The sequence below is a fragment of the Morus notabilis genome, unplaced genomic scaffold (assembly GCF_000414095.1).
Source record: "Morus notabilis unplaced genomic scaffold, ASM41409v2 Scaffold199, whole genome shotgun sequence".
NCBI lineage: Eukaryota > Viridiplantae > Streptophyta > Magnoliopsida > Rosales > Moraceae > Morus > Morus notabilis.
This window is the reverse complement of record NW_010366841.1, coordinates 483,349-500,538: the sequence shown is the minus strand read 5'-3', so window position 1 is coordinate 500,538 and position 17,190 is coordinate 483,349. Positions and strand designations below refer to the sequence as shown.

The 17,190-nt window shown below is 33.2% G+C and overlaps 1 protein-coding gene and 1 non-coding gene across 2 annotated transcripts; one reads left to right on the top strand and one right to left on the bottom strand.

Moving 5' to 3' along the window:
* The first annotated feature begins 12,348 nt into the window (after positions 1-12,348).
* On the top strand, positions 12,349-14,222 carry LOC21401273 (scarecrow-like protein 32). Its single transcript, XM_010111261.2, has one exon. It carries the CDS (start codon positions 12,426-12,428, stop codon positions 13,842-13,844), a length of 1,419 nt encoding a protein of 472 aa, XP_010109563.1. The 5' UTR covers positions 12,349-12,425; the 3' UTR covers positions 13,845-14,222.
* A 545-nt stretch (positions 14,223-14,767) lies between these two features.
* Positions 14,768-14,858, bottom strand: TRNAY-GUA. The gene is given in 2 exon segments: positions 14,768-14,802; positions 14,822-14,858. It is a non-coding gene; the product is annotated as a tRNA-Tyr (tRNA).
* Positions 14,859-17,190: the final 2,332 nt, after the last annotated feature.

The window sequence follows — 17,190 nt, the reverse complement described above, 5'->3', positions numbered from 1 at the left end:
AACCAATTAGGATTTTATAGATATGTAGTGACAACAAACGGGGCACTTTACAATTGTCCCTTTTCTTTTGTTCATTGACCCCATCATGTCTCAACTTGAAATTCAAGTTTCAAACACCAATAAAAGAGCCACGGAAAAGTATTTCAAGGAAATCTTCCACGAGGCCTACAGAAGTTTATTAAAGACTAATATCAGCCATTATCTTTCAGCAAACTGAAAAAGAAACATTTATTTTTTTTGAATTAATCACCATTAATGGCATATTTACTTATATGTAATCAAAGTGGATATGAATTAGAGTGGACAGGAATTGGAGTCAGGAATCGGAGTCAGAATAAGCTGTTTACTTAGGTTCTAAGAATTGGAGTCGGAATCAGTCTCAATCTCATTCATGTGTTTGCTTACACCCAGAATCGAAATAAATTGTTATAAATTTACTTACCTATCATTTTAATAGATTTTTGTGTGTTGAACTTTAAAAAAAAAAATTGTATATTATGCTAATTATCTAAATATTAGGATAACTAATTAGTAATTATATTTTTTTTAAACACACCTAATCACACCTAGATTTTTTTAATTAGTAATTAGAAATTGTAATGGTATGGATCTCCACGAATCCTTGAAATGATGTTGTGCAATCAAGGGGCAAAACATGGCTTGATCACAAATTCAACAAATAAACACATAAAATAAAAATAAAAATAAAAAAAATAAAAAAAACTTGCGATTTAATAAAAAAAATCACGGTGATTTATGTTATTGACTCACCTTGAAGAGAAAATGGATGCTCTTGGTTGCTATGGATGCAATGCTATGTTTTGAAGAGAAGAAAATATCAGAGGAAGTGAGCAAAGAGATACGAAAAAGTGAAAATAAATTAATGCATTTTTAATTTTTTAATTTTTAATTTTAATTTTTTAATTTTAATTTTTCTATTCACAAATTTATTAGTAGAATTAAAAGTAGAATCGTAATTCATATTTATTATTAGGGTTGAGAGTGCCAATCCGGTGGAGAGTGAAGAGTGTCAATCTCATTCTTTAATCTTAAATTAGTGTAAGACCTACACATTTTTATTCTCATTTTAAAATAAAAATAAATAAATAAATATGAGGTTGATTTTCTCATTTTCTATTCTCCGCTCCCTAATAAGTAAACATGACATAAGAACATACCTAATATTCCTTAGTTCGATTATACCTTTTCTTCCCGAACCTTAATTGAGCACGTTGCAACAAAGTGTTGAAAGTCAGTTTTTTTTTTAAATAAAAATAAAAATAAAAAAGCAAAGTCGTTGATAGCTGCATCTGCAGTGTGTTTGCTATTTATTGGTATGCCTGGGCCATTAGCCCATTTGGTTTATGCACGATTCCAAAGATGAGAAAATGGCTGAATTTATTGGGCTTGTTTTTTTGAGTGAAAAATTTAAAAAAATACAACTCGAGTTACAACTTTATTTGAGTTCATGTTCTTTTAAGTTTAAACTCGAGTTCAAACTTGAGTTTAGGACTAAAACTCAAGTTCAAATTTCCCCTTCAACTCGAGTTCATAAACTCGAACTCAAATTAATGAATAATATTTTTTTTATTCTTAAAAATACTATATAACTTTTTCGTTTTAATTCTGATTGAGATGATTTTTTTTCTATGCGTTGACAACGAAAAGACGAATAAAACCCGACCCATATACCCTATTAAAATTTTTCATTAGCATTGAGTTTTTATTAAAATACTATCTAAATACAAATTCAAGTTTTGACTCACTCAAACACAAACTCAAAAAGATTCTTATCTCAAACCATAACTCAAATGTACACAATCAAACACAAACTCAAGTTACAAGTTCAACTCAAATTATAACTCAAATTCAACTCAAGAATTATACTCAAGTTAAACTCCAAAAGAACAAGCCTATTGTTATGCACGAGTCTAAGTTTTTATTTTTTATTTTTAATTAATACCTTTTATTAATATAATTATTTAATTAAAAAGAGTATTAATCAAGAACAAAAGTTAAAAATTTAAGTTTTATGTACTTTTAAGAGTTATTTGTAAGATTTTTCTTTCAAGATCTATATATATTTGGGGAAAGAAGACAAAAACCTTTTAGAGTGCATAGGTATAAACTTTTATTCTTTACTTTTGATTAATATTTTTATAGTCAAATAACTATGTTAGTCATAAGGGTATTAATTAGTAAATGATAAAAATCTAGACTCGTACACTCTAAGAGTAAGTTCAACAATTTTATCTATATATTTTGAAACATTTCAACCGCGTTCTTTTTGCGGGTTTGAGTCGTCTTTTTATTTTCCAATTTTATTTTTTTATTGTTACTCTTTTAAAGAAAAATTTAAAACTTACTCTTAAAGTGTATGGATCTGAATTTCTACAATTTACTCTTAATCATTATCATTTTAACTAATATAATTATTTAATTAAAAATATTAATTAAGAATAAAAGATAAAAATTCATACTCATATACTTTAAAATATATTTTTATACTTTTTTTCATGGGCTCAAAGAACTTATGTGCTTTTGAAAGATGACAAGACATATAAACTGTTTATGTGTAACAGACCAAGGCCAACCTCTCATGCTTGTGAAGGTTATAAGATCTTTTCCAACTTAAGCTTTGTTCTTCACTCAGGGAACACTTCATGCTCAAGAATTATTACGTTTCCCCACCACGTTTCGAATTCAAATTCGGAAAATTTTATTATTAATTGATCCTAAAAATGAATAACTAGACTGATCCCTTATATTATAATGAAAAAAATAAAAGAAAATTAAACTTTTGAGCTCTGGGTTTGACACGAATGACCCAAAACCTCACGTAGGTTCACTCAAATTTGTTATATTCGATTAAGGCGCAGCTTAAGAATTTTGGGGCTATCAAGAAGAGCGAGGTACTTGTTTGTTTGTTTTTATTTTTGTCTCTACAAGGAATAAATTCAGGGCTTTTATCCTAGGAATTATCTTTTTATTTTTTTCATGTATTATTGTTATAGATAGAAACTTTATTACTTTAATCGTTAGATAAATTTTTAACGGTTTAATATGTGAGTGTTTTATGTAAAAAATTTACACCGCATAATACGAACTGCTATTATTAATATATCAAACCGTTTGAAAATTTTATCTAGCAACTACAATAGTAGTACCTCCCAGAATGATGGATTTAGGTATTAAGTATTTTTTTTTCCCTCTTTCTTTGTTTTTTCTGTTGAGCGGGATGTGGATTTCCTAGTACGGAGATCAAAGAATATGCTAGCGGGCACGATGGACAGTGGGGATGGAATAGCTATAGGTGAATTAAGATAGCTGATCTTTAAAGATAAAGAAGGTCGTGAATTTTATGTACGTTGTATACCTTTTTTTTTTTTAGAAACATTTATGGCTGTTTTGGGAGATTGAGACAAAATTGTTAGAGCCGATGTTCCTTTTAGAAGGGCATAATCGAAATGTAGTATCAAACAAATAGGCATAATTATTGAGTTCTATGGCGGTAAACTCAATGGAGTCAGTTATTGTGAAAAAAACACTACAAGAAAAAGGGGTTTTTGCGACGACAAAAAGTCGTCGCAAAAACCCGAATGTCGTCGCAAATAAGATTTTTTGCGACGACATGTCGTCGCAAATAATTTGTCGCAAAAACGTTTTTTACGACGACATAGTGTCGTCGTAAATGTATTTACGACGACAGTCTGTATTTGCGACGACAGGCGTCGCTAATACGTCATTGCAAAATTCTCGTGATATGATCATTTTTTGCGACGACATTTCAAATTGTCGTCACAAATAATCTTATTTTTTTACGACGACAAGTCTAAAAAAGTCGTCGCAAAAACCCGAATGTCGTCGCAAATAAGATTTTTTGCGACGACATTTCAAATTGTCGTCACAAATAATCTTATTTTTTTACGACGACAAGTCTAAAAAAGTCGTCGCAAAAAACCGAAATTTATTTTTTTTATAATTTTTAAAAAATGGCAATTAATTAATTTTTAATATTTTTAATTAAACATTATTATGTTAGATACTGAATAGAATTTATCAAGATACATTAAAAGTGAAATATAAATTAATATTAAAAACAGTAAATCTAAATAATTTTATAAAATATATTATGAATACTACATGAAGTGCATATATAATGTTCAAAAAAATATAAAAGTCTAAATAAAGTGAAAAATAAAAAAGTACATATAACGGAACTAATCGTCTAAGTTTGCAGCATCGCTAGCATCTGAATCATCATCAGGACAGTCATCATCTGAAGGAGGCAGAGGAGCGTCTAGGTCAACTAGTTCTGGACGATCAATTGGATGTTGGGCTCCAATTTAGCCATTAACTCTAACACCTTCTAACTAAATTTCAGCAACATAACGGCTTATTTTTCTTATGATCCAAAAATCTAAACCTGCAGAAAAATAACTTTAAAAGATTTTGGCACACTTTAGCTGCAAGATGTGCCACCCATAACAAGAATCACAAACATATACTAAATTTCAACAATATAAGAAAATCATAGTTCAAATATCAAAATCATAATCCCAAATTCATACAACCAAAAACTACAACAATTTTAAACTAAAAGTACAATAAATATAAAAAACTTACAAAGTTTAAACCCACTAAACGGGGGCTGAAAGAAGCGGGATTACGTCGGAGGAACCGGGCAAACAGCGACGAAGGTGAAAAATCAAACGCCTACATCAAATTGAAACATCAAACATAATTTAACATGACCGAAATTAACATTTTATTAACATCTAGAGTAACATATTTAAATACACAAAAAAATTTCATTCCTCGGCATTAAATCTAATTATGTTAACAAATAATGTAAATTAATAAATTAACCACTAGTTCAAAAATAATTCTAAATTAACGTCATACAAATACTTTACAAACAACTCAACAAAACACATAAAAACAATAAAAAAGTTACCAGAGTGTGTAAAACATACCGGTAAACGTCAAACGGTGAGGCGGCGATGGGCGATTCAGCGGGGCGGCGGCGGAATCTGGCTGGCGACGGCGGCGGCAAGCAAGGGAAGAAAGTGAGAGAAGGGAAGAGAGGGAGACAAGGGAAGAGAGGGAGAGAATGGAAGAGAGGGAGACAAGGGAAGAGAGGGAGAGAAGGGAGAGAAGGGAAGAGAGAGAGAGAAGAGGAGAGAGGAGTGGCGGGGGGGGGGGGGGGCGGCGGGAGCGGCAGCGGTGACCGGAGAGGGGAAGAAAAGAGAAGGGAAGAGAAAGAGAAGAGGGCCGGTGGCGACGGGCGGTGGCGGCGACGGCGAGGGGAAGAAGAGGCAAAGAAAGAGAGACTTAGCAGGAGAGAGAGAGAGAAAGCGTTGGGGGAAAATGAAGAGGAAGAAGATAGGGTATATTAGATCAGACTTATTTGCGACGACAATGTCGTCGCAAATAAGTTTAGAATGTCGTCGCAAATAATCATTTTTCCCGCGTTTAGTTTTTGGTGAAATCTTAAAAAGATTATTTGCGATGACAAAGAGAAAATGTCGTCGCAAATAACATGAAATTATTTGCGACGACAAATGTCGTCGCAAATAAATGTAAAATGTCGTAGCAAATAAATGTAAAATGTCATCGCAAATAATCATTTTTCCCTCATTTAGTTTTTGGTGAAATCTTAAAAACATTATTTGCGAAGACAAAGAGAAAATGTCGTCGTAAATAACATGAAATTATTTGCGACGACTTGTCGTCGCTAAAAATGGATTACCTTGGCGGCAAAAATCCACGCCATTGAAATTTACGCTCTAAAATTATTTGCGACGACATTTAAGTTATTAGCGATGACATGATTATTTTATTTAACGAGGAGTAATTGCGACGACATGCCATCACAAATATTGTATTATTTGTGACGATAAATGTCGTCGCAAATGGCCTTTTTTGTTGTAGTGAAAATGCTAGACGTGCTCAATTAGGTGAAATTGATGAGTGAGTATTTTATACACAAATCAAGTACTTTTTAGCTCGAGTATTTGTAAGTTTTCAAGCATTTTTATTAGTTTAATGTGTTTTTATTTTATTTTTGTAGGTTAAAGTTAAAATGGAATAAAATGAGCGAAAATTCTACTTTGGAACATACTTAAATATTAGGGACATAACTCTCTCATCCAAAGTCCAAATGAGTTTATCTTGGTGGCGTTGGAAAGGTAAGAGATAGAGCTACAACTTTCATGAAGACACCAAACATAAATTCGGCCATATAAAGGCGAAAATCCTCATCAAAATCACACGCCCACTGCAGTGGAAAATCCATCCGCTGCAACGGATTTCCTACCCGAAGCAGGAAAACCACACACCCGCTACAGTGGTTGTACCAGTTTCGCTAGGGTTTTTTCAAAAACCTTAGCGGCATTGCAACAAAAAACTGATCTATTACAGTGCCCAGACACGAAATGCTATCAATTTGAGTTGATTTGGAGAAAATATAAAAGGGGAGAAGACTCATTTTCCCAAAGTTGGAGAGAGAGAGGAAAAAGAGACACAAAATTCTTAGAGAACAAGGAACTTTGGAGGCTCAAATCTCATGATTTCATTGAAGATCCTTGAAGAAGATGGTGGATTCAAGCTAAAAAAAATCATTCTTACAACATAGCTCTTCCTTCTCCCTTTATTTCCTTTTTAGTTTTTAGATTTTATTTTTGGTTATAGATTCCTCTATGTTGAGCTAAATTATTATTCTAGGACTTGATGTAATCTTGTTTGATCTATATTTTAAATATTTTGTCAATTGTTAGTTTGATTTCCATTTAATTCATTTGTGTTTCTCTATGTTAATTGTTGTAATTTGTGTTTTCATGGATGAGAGATATATGTGTGTGGATTTAGGCTCGGGAGAGTTACTTTCACATGTTAGATTTGAGAAAACACAACCTAGAGTTAGTTGAGTTCGGTAGGCCAATTAATTCGGATAATCAAAATTAGGTTGCTTAATAGTGCTTGATTCGGTTAGGCTAATAGGGATATTATTTAACTGAGTTTTGCATATTATTTTGCTCGGCACTTAAGAGAGGGAGTGAAATTAACTTCGAAAATCTAAGATTAATGAATTGAGTGGAATTGGCTAGCAATAACTAAATAGGATGAATATGGAAATGATATGGTAAAGTCAAGTCCCTAGTACATTTGTGCATAGGAGTTTCATATTTTATTTTATTTTCATATTTATATTTGATCTTGTTCTATTCTAATTTCAATTAGTTCATATTCCTAAATAAAGTTGAATTACAATAATTACGGTACTTAATGACAATTTAATACCTAATCCATGTGGAGATGATACTCATTCATTCTTTACTATCAAAACTTAACACCGTATGCTTGCGGACTTACAGAAATTATTTTGAATTAGAGCATACGACTTTGAAATACAATGGTGTTTTTTACAGCAGTCCAAGAGATTGGTTTACTTTTGGACATGCTTTGATTGCTCTACTATTCTTCTTCGGACATATTTGGTACGCTGTTTAGGAATTTTTTTTTTTTTTTTTTTGGCTGGTGAATTCAACTTGATGCGGGAGAGGCATGAGTGCAGTTCGAACTTATGGCGTATTCGTTTGTAGTGAGCTTTAACTCGGAGATAAAAGAAGATGCTAGCTACTACGCTGCTTTTATTTTTTATTTTTATTTTTGCTTGTGTAGCTACCCGTTGAGTCTTGCAGTTGTCCTAAAACATGACTATACATATACCTACGAATCTCTCGTAATTTCTAGCTGCATGACTCGAAAATGTTCATATTCTAACAGGCGAAGCTCAATCCGATAAAGCATTTACTAAAGATGACATGATTAGTAATGGAACAAATTTAAATATCAAATACGCATACACTCTCAAATTTGTATTCACGCTAATTTGTTCCTATTGACGCAAATGATTGCTTTAATTTTTCAATTTCTTTAATTTCCATATGCATGGGGTGAAAATCTCTATGTTTGTATAGAAGATATACAAAGATTTGGATTCTTAATGTACGTATAGCTTATTTATGGCTTTACATGACTAATTAGGTGGCATAGGTGCTGCTCTCTTTAGCCAACTGATTATATCGTTTTCTAAGTCATAAATCCGAAGTAATAATATAATATTCCTATCAGGAGTACTGTACTAGTGCTTATCCGCTTTTAATAATCACACAATATAACGACAAACAGAAATAGAGTTCAGGGCTTTCCGGCGTTGTTCTTTTCATTCTCTCTATCTATTTAGTTGAGGAGAATATACTTATTATATGTGTATTATACGTATTCTCTCTATATCTTTTGTTTTCTTTCTCATGTCACGTCTCAATTACTATAACCTCGTATGATCATTAATGATAGGTAACAATTTAAAACGTTTACATGCTTATATCAACAGTTCTCGTACGTGTTACATACTTTTTCCTTCTACTTTCATCAAATGATCAAGTAGCATAAGCTAATTTTCATAATAGAGTCACTCTTTTCGTGATTCTCCTTTCACAATTACCATAATCTCGTGTCATTAATGATGTTATATAACAAATTATACGTTCATTATGTACTTGTATAAATCAAACAACGTAAATTATAACATGCTAACATTACAGTACGGAACTAAAAATGACAAAGACATGTCTAATTCCATGAGGAACATATAGTAAAAGCGTCCTTTTACTTGTAAAAGAATCTAAAGCGCAAAATACAAGGTTTTTCATTGGATTGGCTTGGTTTATAAAAATGACAAAGACATGTCTAATTCCATGTGAAGTAACGAATGGTTCTGAAGGTATCTATTACTCCTGCAAATGTCGCTGATAATTCAAGTCAGATCTAGTACTCCTGTAGATCTTTATCACCTTCACTGATCTTTTCATTTTTATTTTCTTGTAATTTCTCTTAGCGCAAACAGCAAGGACACAAATATACATTCATTATTGTTCAGTGTTTTCTTTCCGCGGGATCTCTTGTTTTATTCCTTTTCACAAGCATATTTTTGCTCAGAAACAGTGAAAAATATCTCTGCTGCTAAAGAGCAAATCGGTGAAAGTAGTCCTGTTGATTCATCAGCTTGATTGTCGTTTATTGCGTATATTTCTAGGTAGTACTATACTACTACAGAACGCAGTGTGTGGAGGAAATGATAATCAGTTGCATTCTAATAAAGTGTGAACACCCCCTCCGGCCCCCTCTGTTGACCTCGTAGAGAAGTGTCGACACGCCCAACTACCTACAAAGTGTAAAAGCAACTCGAGTCCCACGTCATTTAACACACAAGCATAAACATCAATTTATAAGGAGGGCCACTCCACTTAGTAAGTAGACCTTTTAAATGAAAGCTTATAAAGTTGTTAGAAAACCCAATTTCCACGTAATATCGTAGCTTAACTAGCTAATTGTTCTATTCATCTAATATAAGATTGGCGACTCTAATGAGAGCACCATCTTGCAGGAACATGTAGAGGGTACATAAAAGCAAATCCAAGATAAAGAACGTTTCTTTTCTTTTTTTCCCTGCTTTCTTTGATGAGAAGTATTGTCCTAAGAGTTCAAACATGTTGTCTCATTTTTCCTTTTTTAGTTGTCCCTCTAATTTAATTTGATACTTTATTAATTGCATAAATATTTTTAGTATATTTCTATTTATGTGACCAAGTTGCTAAATTTAGATGAATTGACAAACAAATAGTGAAGAGATAATAGAGAGATAGCTAATGGAACAAGATAATGAAGACAATCTAATACTCTTGAGTTTGACATATATAGCAATTTAGTTATTAATATTAACTCTTAACTGATATATTTGTGATATCTCTGCACTGGCTTTGATAAAATGAAAGGGAGTACCGGCCTAGAATTTACAACTAATTATTTACATTTTTTGGTAGAAACACGAATTATTTACTTATCTAATTAATGTAATAGTAGGTTGTAATTGCATATATAGATAATGACTAGGCCGTTTTAAACATTGAAACAATACAAATAGAGCTAAGTGAACTCGACAGAAGAGAATTTAAAACAGCATTTTCTGGGATTTCCATCTATAAGAGACAAAACACTTTTCAGTTTACATAACGCCCCATCAAACAGGTTCCACACATCTATCTTGATGCAACTTTCTCATAAATCCATGCTATTATTATATAACACACACACACACAAACATATATATATATATATATATATATATATATTACTTCTGTAGGGAGAATAACTGTAGTATCAGACAAGAACCAATGGTTCCCAATCAGCAAGAGTACTTAAATATTTATGTATTAATATAAATTAATTAGTTGATTTGTCCATGGTGGGGAAGAGGCCTAATTTGTCTTATGCTGTGGCATCACATGGCACAAGGCACCAAGTTGGTCTCTCATAGATATCGTTTACTGGAAGCATATGAATGGTAGCCATGAAACTCTGATTAACTAAATAAAAGCCAAAGAGTAATTAAAATACTAATTGGGGTGTTTTGTCGTAAAACTCTCTTCATTAGTAGAGATTCGACAAAAAGTTGGCCGGCTAAGACAGCTTCTTCAACCTACTCTTTATAACCCTCTGCTAAACATTAATCATAAATCAACACAGCTAGTCGGACCATGACATATATAATCACCAAAATACACGTGAAGGAAAGGAAGGGTATATATTGGTAGCGCTTTGTAACTAATAGAACAAATAAGCGATTTATAATATGTATATATATATATATACACACATATATACATATATGTAAATTTATCATGATTTGATTTTGAAAGATGAGATTATATTCATAATTATGTAGTACTGATAGCAATTACCATGAACCACATATTTGGGAAATTATATGATAAGGACATTGTCTGTTACCTGCCGTACTATGCTAATTATCTAGTTTAGCTTGTTAAATTCGCAATATGCATAACATGGGAACGCACGCGTACGGCTGCTTTCTATACCCCGTGGGGCCCCCTTAGCAAACAGCAATAGTGCCCTTACTTCCAATCATAAACTCATAATCATATACAATAATTTTAGGTCGACTAACTTTTGGCCAGTTTAATTTGCTGATTTAAATTTTTAATTTGAGTTGAGATGTAACTTTATGTGAGAATTTTTTATTGTAGTAAAAATATTAAATGTGATTGTTTCTAAAAACTTTTTACTATAACAAAATTCGAATTGTAAATTTGAATCGGTGAAATGAACGGATCAAACCTTTGTTACTAGTTATTTTGTTTTCTATAATAAGAGATAACTTTGCCATAATTAAGCTAGGCTAGCTCAATTGGTGCTTAGTAGACGTATAAATTGTTTTCCATATATAGAATTCTGGGTTAATAGGCGTATAAATTGTTTTCAATGTATTGAATTCTGGGTTTAGAGATTCAATACATTTCGATTATTAATTTTGTTGAGTTAGCAAAGTGAACAGCATAATCTTTTCTTTGTTTTCGGTCGCCTTTTTTTGTGTGATTAAGATAATGATAGCGATATCTAAAAAACAAAAAAAGAAAGATCAAATTACTGTTTTCTTGATACATGGGCAGTTGCCGATCTTGAGGCCGGAGGTAAAGAAAAAAAAATGTTCCAAAAATTGACTAAATGGACACAAATTAGAATTTAAGGACCCGTTTAATTTATTGATTTAAATTTTTAATTTGAATTGAGATGTGACTTTATGTGAAAATTTTTTACTTTAATAAAAAAATTAAATATGACTGTTTTTAATATCTTTTTACTGTAAAAAAACTTAAATTTTAAATTTAAATTAATGAAATGAAGGAGGCTAACACTCTATATTAGCCTATCACCTAAAACAAAATTTACTTTGATTCTTTAAATTTTTTACACGTATGCCACTAGTGACAAAGATGTTCCGAAAAGATCATTCAAAGAAGAAAATCTCTCGAAACTACAAGTTCTTAAAAGCCTAGCTAGTTTTCCTTTTGTCATTTTATTATCCAGCTCGAATTTCCTTTCATCAGTACTTTATTATTTGTCTTCTTTCGGCTAATTAATGTGTCCGGATAACTTGTCCAACAGAAACCTCTCCCTTAGTATTTATATTAATACATTCTTCAAGTGGCAGATCAAAAGCTCTCAACTCTCTATCTCTCTCTCTCAAATATTACACAAACATATTTAAAATGCGATTTCCATGAAGAGATTTCCAATACCCAAGACCTCATGTTTTCTGAAAGTGAAATTAATTAGTTCCATCTACAAAAGATAAAAAACCCTAGCTTCTTCAATCCCATCGACCAATATCAAGGAGACACGTGTCAAACACAAAAAATCAACCAAATTTAACTCTCCCTCTCCATAATCTCCTCTCTCTCTCTCCCGGCCTTTGAACTTTCAGATATTCCTCATGCACGTTGGCCAATCACCAACAAAACCCTAATTTTCTCCCCTCATCTTTTTAATTCCCTCCAGCCATGAAAACTGAATCAAGAGGAAGCACAACGTCTCTTTCTCTCCAAAGCCCTAATAATCTCTTCAACAGTAGTACCGCTCATGAAGGCTCTCTAGAGCTAGCCGGCACGCTTAACGGGTGTACTCAGCTCGGAAGCCTCGACGGCGGGTGTATAGAGAAGCTTTTGCTTCACTGCGCGAGTGCCCTAGAGAGAAACGACGTCACTTTGGCCCAACAAATCATGTGGGTGCTCAACAACGTCGCTTCCTCCGTCGGCGACCTCAACCAAAGGCTCGCGTCATGGTTTCTAAGGGCACTAATCTCGAGGGCCTCTAGGGTTTGCCCCACGGCGATGAACAGCCTCAGGAGAAATGGTGACGTTGGAAGGCGGTTGATGTCGGTGACCGAGTTGGCCGGGTATGTTGATCTAATTCCTTGGCACCGGTTTGGATATTGTGCTTCCAATAGTGTTATATTCAAGGCGGTTCAAGGTTATGAAAAGGTTCATGTCTTGGATTTTAGCATCACGCATTGTATGCAATGGCCTACTTTGATTGACGCCTTGGCTAAAAGGCCTGAAGGGCCTCCTTCGCTTAGAATCACCGTTCCATCTTTTAGGCCACAAGTCCCTCCTCTGCTCAACGTCTCATGTGAACAAGTTGGTCTCCGTTTGGCGAACTTTTCTAAGTTTAAAAACGTCCCTTTTGAATTCAACGTGATTGGAAACTCATCATCTTCCTCTAGTAGTGAAACAACACTAATTACTACTAGTGAAGAATGTAATTTGTACAAGTTTCAATTTGAAGTCCTCTTAAGTCAACTAAACCCTTCGTCGCTAAACCTCCAAGACGATGAGGCTTTGGTGGTGAATTTCCAAAATTGGCTACGATATTTGCCCGATGATCATCAGCAAATCGGAAGTTCTACTACTCCGCGTAAAGATGCTAATGATTTCAACTCTTTGCGCGACACTTTCCTCAACGTGATTAGAGATCTCAACCCAAGAATCGTAGTCGTTGTCGACGAAGACTCGGATCTAAATGCGTCAAGCCTCACGTCGAGAATCGCGACTTGTTTCAACTATCTATGGATTCCCTTTGACGCTTTGGAGACTTTCTTGCCGAAAGATAGTTGCCAAAGGATCGAATATGAATCCGACATCGGTCACAAGATCGAAAACGTCATAGGTTTTGAAGGGTTCCAAAGGATAGAGCGATTAGAGTCAGGTGTCACGTCGTCGCAACGGATGAGGAACGCCGGCTTCTTTAGCATTCCGTTTTGGGAAGACACCGTTAAGGAAGTGAAGGATTTGCTTGATGAACATGCAAGTGGGTGGGGCATGAAGAGGGAAGAAGATATGTTGGTGCTCACATGGAAAGGCCACAACTCCGTTTTTGCCACAGCTTGGGTCGCCAGTAATATTATTGGATTGGAGGATTAAATGTGTGTGGCCTAAAGTGTCCTAAAAAATGTTACATAAGTCGATTAATGTTATTATTGGGCCTACCATGAGCTGGGGTGTCTGGGATTTTCCTCACAGTGGTCCATTTCTTGGTTAAGATCAGGGCAGTGACAATAACATGTTTTGCCTTTCTTGGTTCAGTGGAATTTGTTTTATCCTCGTCAAAAAGGCTGCAGAAATTAGGCACAAGACAAAATCGTGTCCATTTTGTATTTGAGTATTGATCACTAAATTGCTGCCGATATGATGGTCACATGAAATGCAGAAAAAGAGAAACGTACAAACACATGTCTATTGTATGGGGCAAATTGTGCTATGGTATTTCACATCACAAAAAAGAAAAAAAAGGCAAAAAAAAAAAAAAACGCCCCTGGCAAAACTGGCATGTATTTTGTCTTCTAATCATCAGCAATGAATACTGAATATTGTTTTAAATATTTCCAGTGTTTTTTTAGGTATAACTTGTAAATATTTATGAAGATATATAGGAGTAATAACTTTCTTACAACATTCAGCAAAAAAAACTAATGTAAACCTTAGCTTTATTTAATTCCGTTTATATCATGGAAAGCAACACATTTTAGTACATTCCCTTTTTCTTGGGGAAATAAAATTTAAAAAAAAACAAAAACAAAAACAAACTGTCCGCCCTGCAAGATTCGAACCAGCAACCTAAACAGTGAATACTGATTATTGTTTTAAATATTTTCCAGTATTTTTTAGGTATAACCTGTAAATATTTATGAAGATATATAGGAGCAATAACTTTCTTACAACATTCAGCAAAAAAAACTAATGTAAATCTCTTTATCTAATTCCGTTTATATCATGGAAAACAACACATTTTAGTACATTCCCTTTTTCTTGGGGAAATAAAATTTAAGAAAAACAAAAACAAACTATCCGACCTGCCGGATTCGAACCAGGACCTAAGGATATCTGACAGATATAACTCACTACAGTCCTCCGCTCTACCAACTGAGCTAAGGTCGGTACAATTAGCTTGCGCAAACTAGCAAATATATAGCAAGAAATAAATGTAGAGACCTGAAGTAACACATAAATTATTATCTTATATATATAATATATGTAGGTATATAGATATATCTTTTTTTTTTTCAATGCAACAAGAAAACTAAATGTATGTTTAATTCATGAGTTCAAATCATAATTTATAATTTTTATTTTTAAATTTTAAATTTTTTATAAGAGAAAAACGCTATAACGAAATTAATAATTATGGTTTAAATCATAGAGAATCCTTAACCAAGCATACCCTAATTCGTTATTTGTATCCTACCCACAGCCTTCTTGAATAACAACAAAAATTTTGAATTCCAACAAATCTTAGAGGAATGTCCCACTCCCAATTTTAAGAATATGCACTTTCTTAAATACTTAAAACTTCCTACAATCATTCTCTCGTGTTATCTATTAATTTAAAATTAGCAAAGTTATAAAAGGAGGACACAGAATAAAGTGGTGAGTTATGGGGATATATTTTTTAATTTTCTCAATATATTATATGGGACTGAATTCAGCGTAATTAATTTTATCCAGATATTTGTACTAAAACTTGGTAAACTAAGTAAAAATTAGCAAATAATGATTAAATAAAAGATTGAGTAATTTCTTCAATTTGCTTTGGGAAATCATTGACTAATCTGTTTACTGATAGTAATTGTAATGACTGAGAAAATCTCAGACTTTAAATAATACAATTTACGTATTTAAGTTAATGATTTTTCTAGAAAATATTATGTGATTGAAGAATTTATGAAATTAATATCTGTATTCCTAAATTCTGTAGCAGATTTCATGTTCAGTTCATGTTTTCGATCGATAAATTCCCGCCGTACTTTAAAGCGGAATAATTTTCAGTACAAGTATGGTTTGAGAATCTTAATTTCAAGAATCTCCAAGCATAGCACGATGTTAGCAGCGTAAAAAAAACGCACTGACATTTTTAAATAAGAGAAAATCCTTAATTGCCATACAGCTAGGTTAAAGTCACAAGATAAATACCCATAACAAAAGGGTACAATGTGAGCTCAGGAGTTGACACCGTCAGAACAACGTCATTCCCGAGATAGAATGCAGAAAAGTTAAATTTAGAATTTGTTCAGTCTAGAATTAATTTCAAGACTTTAAACAGTTCAAGATATTACGCGAGTAAGAATTTAATGTGATCTCAAAGTAGTCGAGGATTTAATATTGAACTGTAATTAAGCAGTAGAAAAGGAACCGTCAGAAACTAGAATTCCTATCGGCTAAGTACCTCCTTATAGTAAGTATGATTTTTATCTGATTCAAAGGAAACTTAAAAGAGTGGATAAAAGTACAAGGGGTGGGTTATATTTTTCTCTCTCTCCTTCTCCACTTTGGCCGGCCATGCATAGAAAAATAGAGCCAAAATTTGGCTAGTTGAGTGTGCTAGAAGGTTACAAGTTAAGGTGTGATGTGATGGTGGTGGTTGAAGGGGAAATCATGGCATATTTGCTTCAATTTTTCTCCACCTAGAACCGGCCATGATTTAGGGGAATTGAACCAAAATTTGGTTGATTGAGGGAGTTGAGGTGGTGTTAAAAAAATAATTTCTAAGTTGCCTATAAAAGGAACCATCATAGGATAAGCCTCATTTTTTCTCCTCTCCTTTTTCCCACACTAAAATCCGGCCATACCACACTCCTCCATTCTCTCTCAAATATTTTCTCTCACTCTCCCAATCTTGAGCCACTAGCAAACCATAGAAGAAGAATAAAGAGATCAAGGGATTCTAGGAGGAGACTAGTCAAGCATTCCTCCAAGGGTAAAGAAACTCTAAATCCTCTCTTTCTCATGTTTTAGTAAAGTTTGATATGTAGAAATATTCCTCTCAAACTTCCTTATACTCTTATAGTTTCAAGCCATTAACAAATCTTAGAGGAGTTCAAAGCTTTTCAAGAGAGAGAGAGAGTTCTTCAAGGGTAAGTTTTTAAACTCTTCTCCATTAATTTCTAGCCAACCTTAAGCTTGAATTTATGGATGTAAATTTGTGGTTCTTGAGGAGATGAGTTGTAATAAGGGTGTTTGAGTTTTATGTTAGTTTTGTGAGTTTTGAACTTAGATTGATTAGCAATATGTGGTATGTTTATACATGGTTGAAGTTTGCTTACTTTCGCTTAGGGAAAAAAAATTTCCGGTTACTTTGAATGCAAAAATGAGGACCTAGAGCAAGATTTTTCGGTCTTTCAAAGCTTGAACTTATAGCCCTTGATGTTTTGAACATTTTCGGTGACTATGACAAAACCTAATTTTAACTCTAAAAGCAAGTTTTTAGCCATTT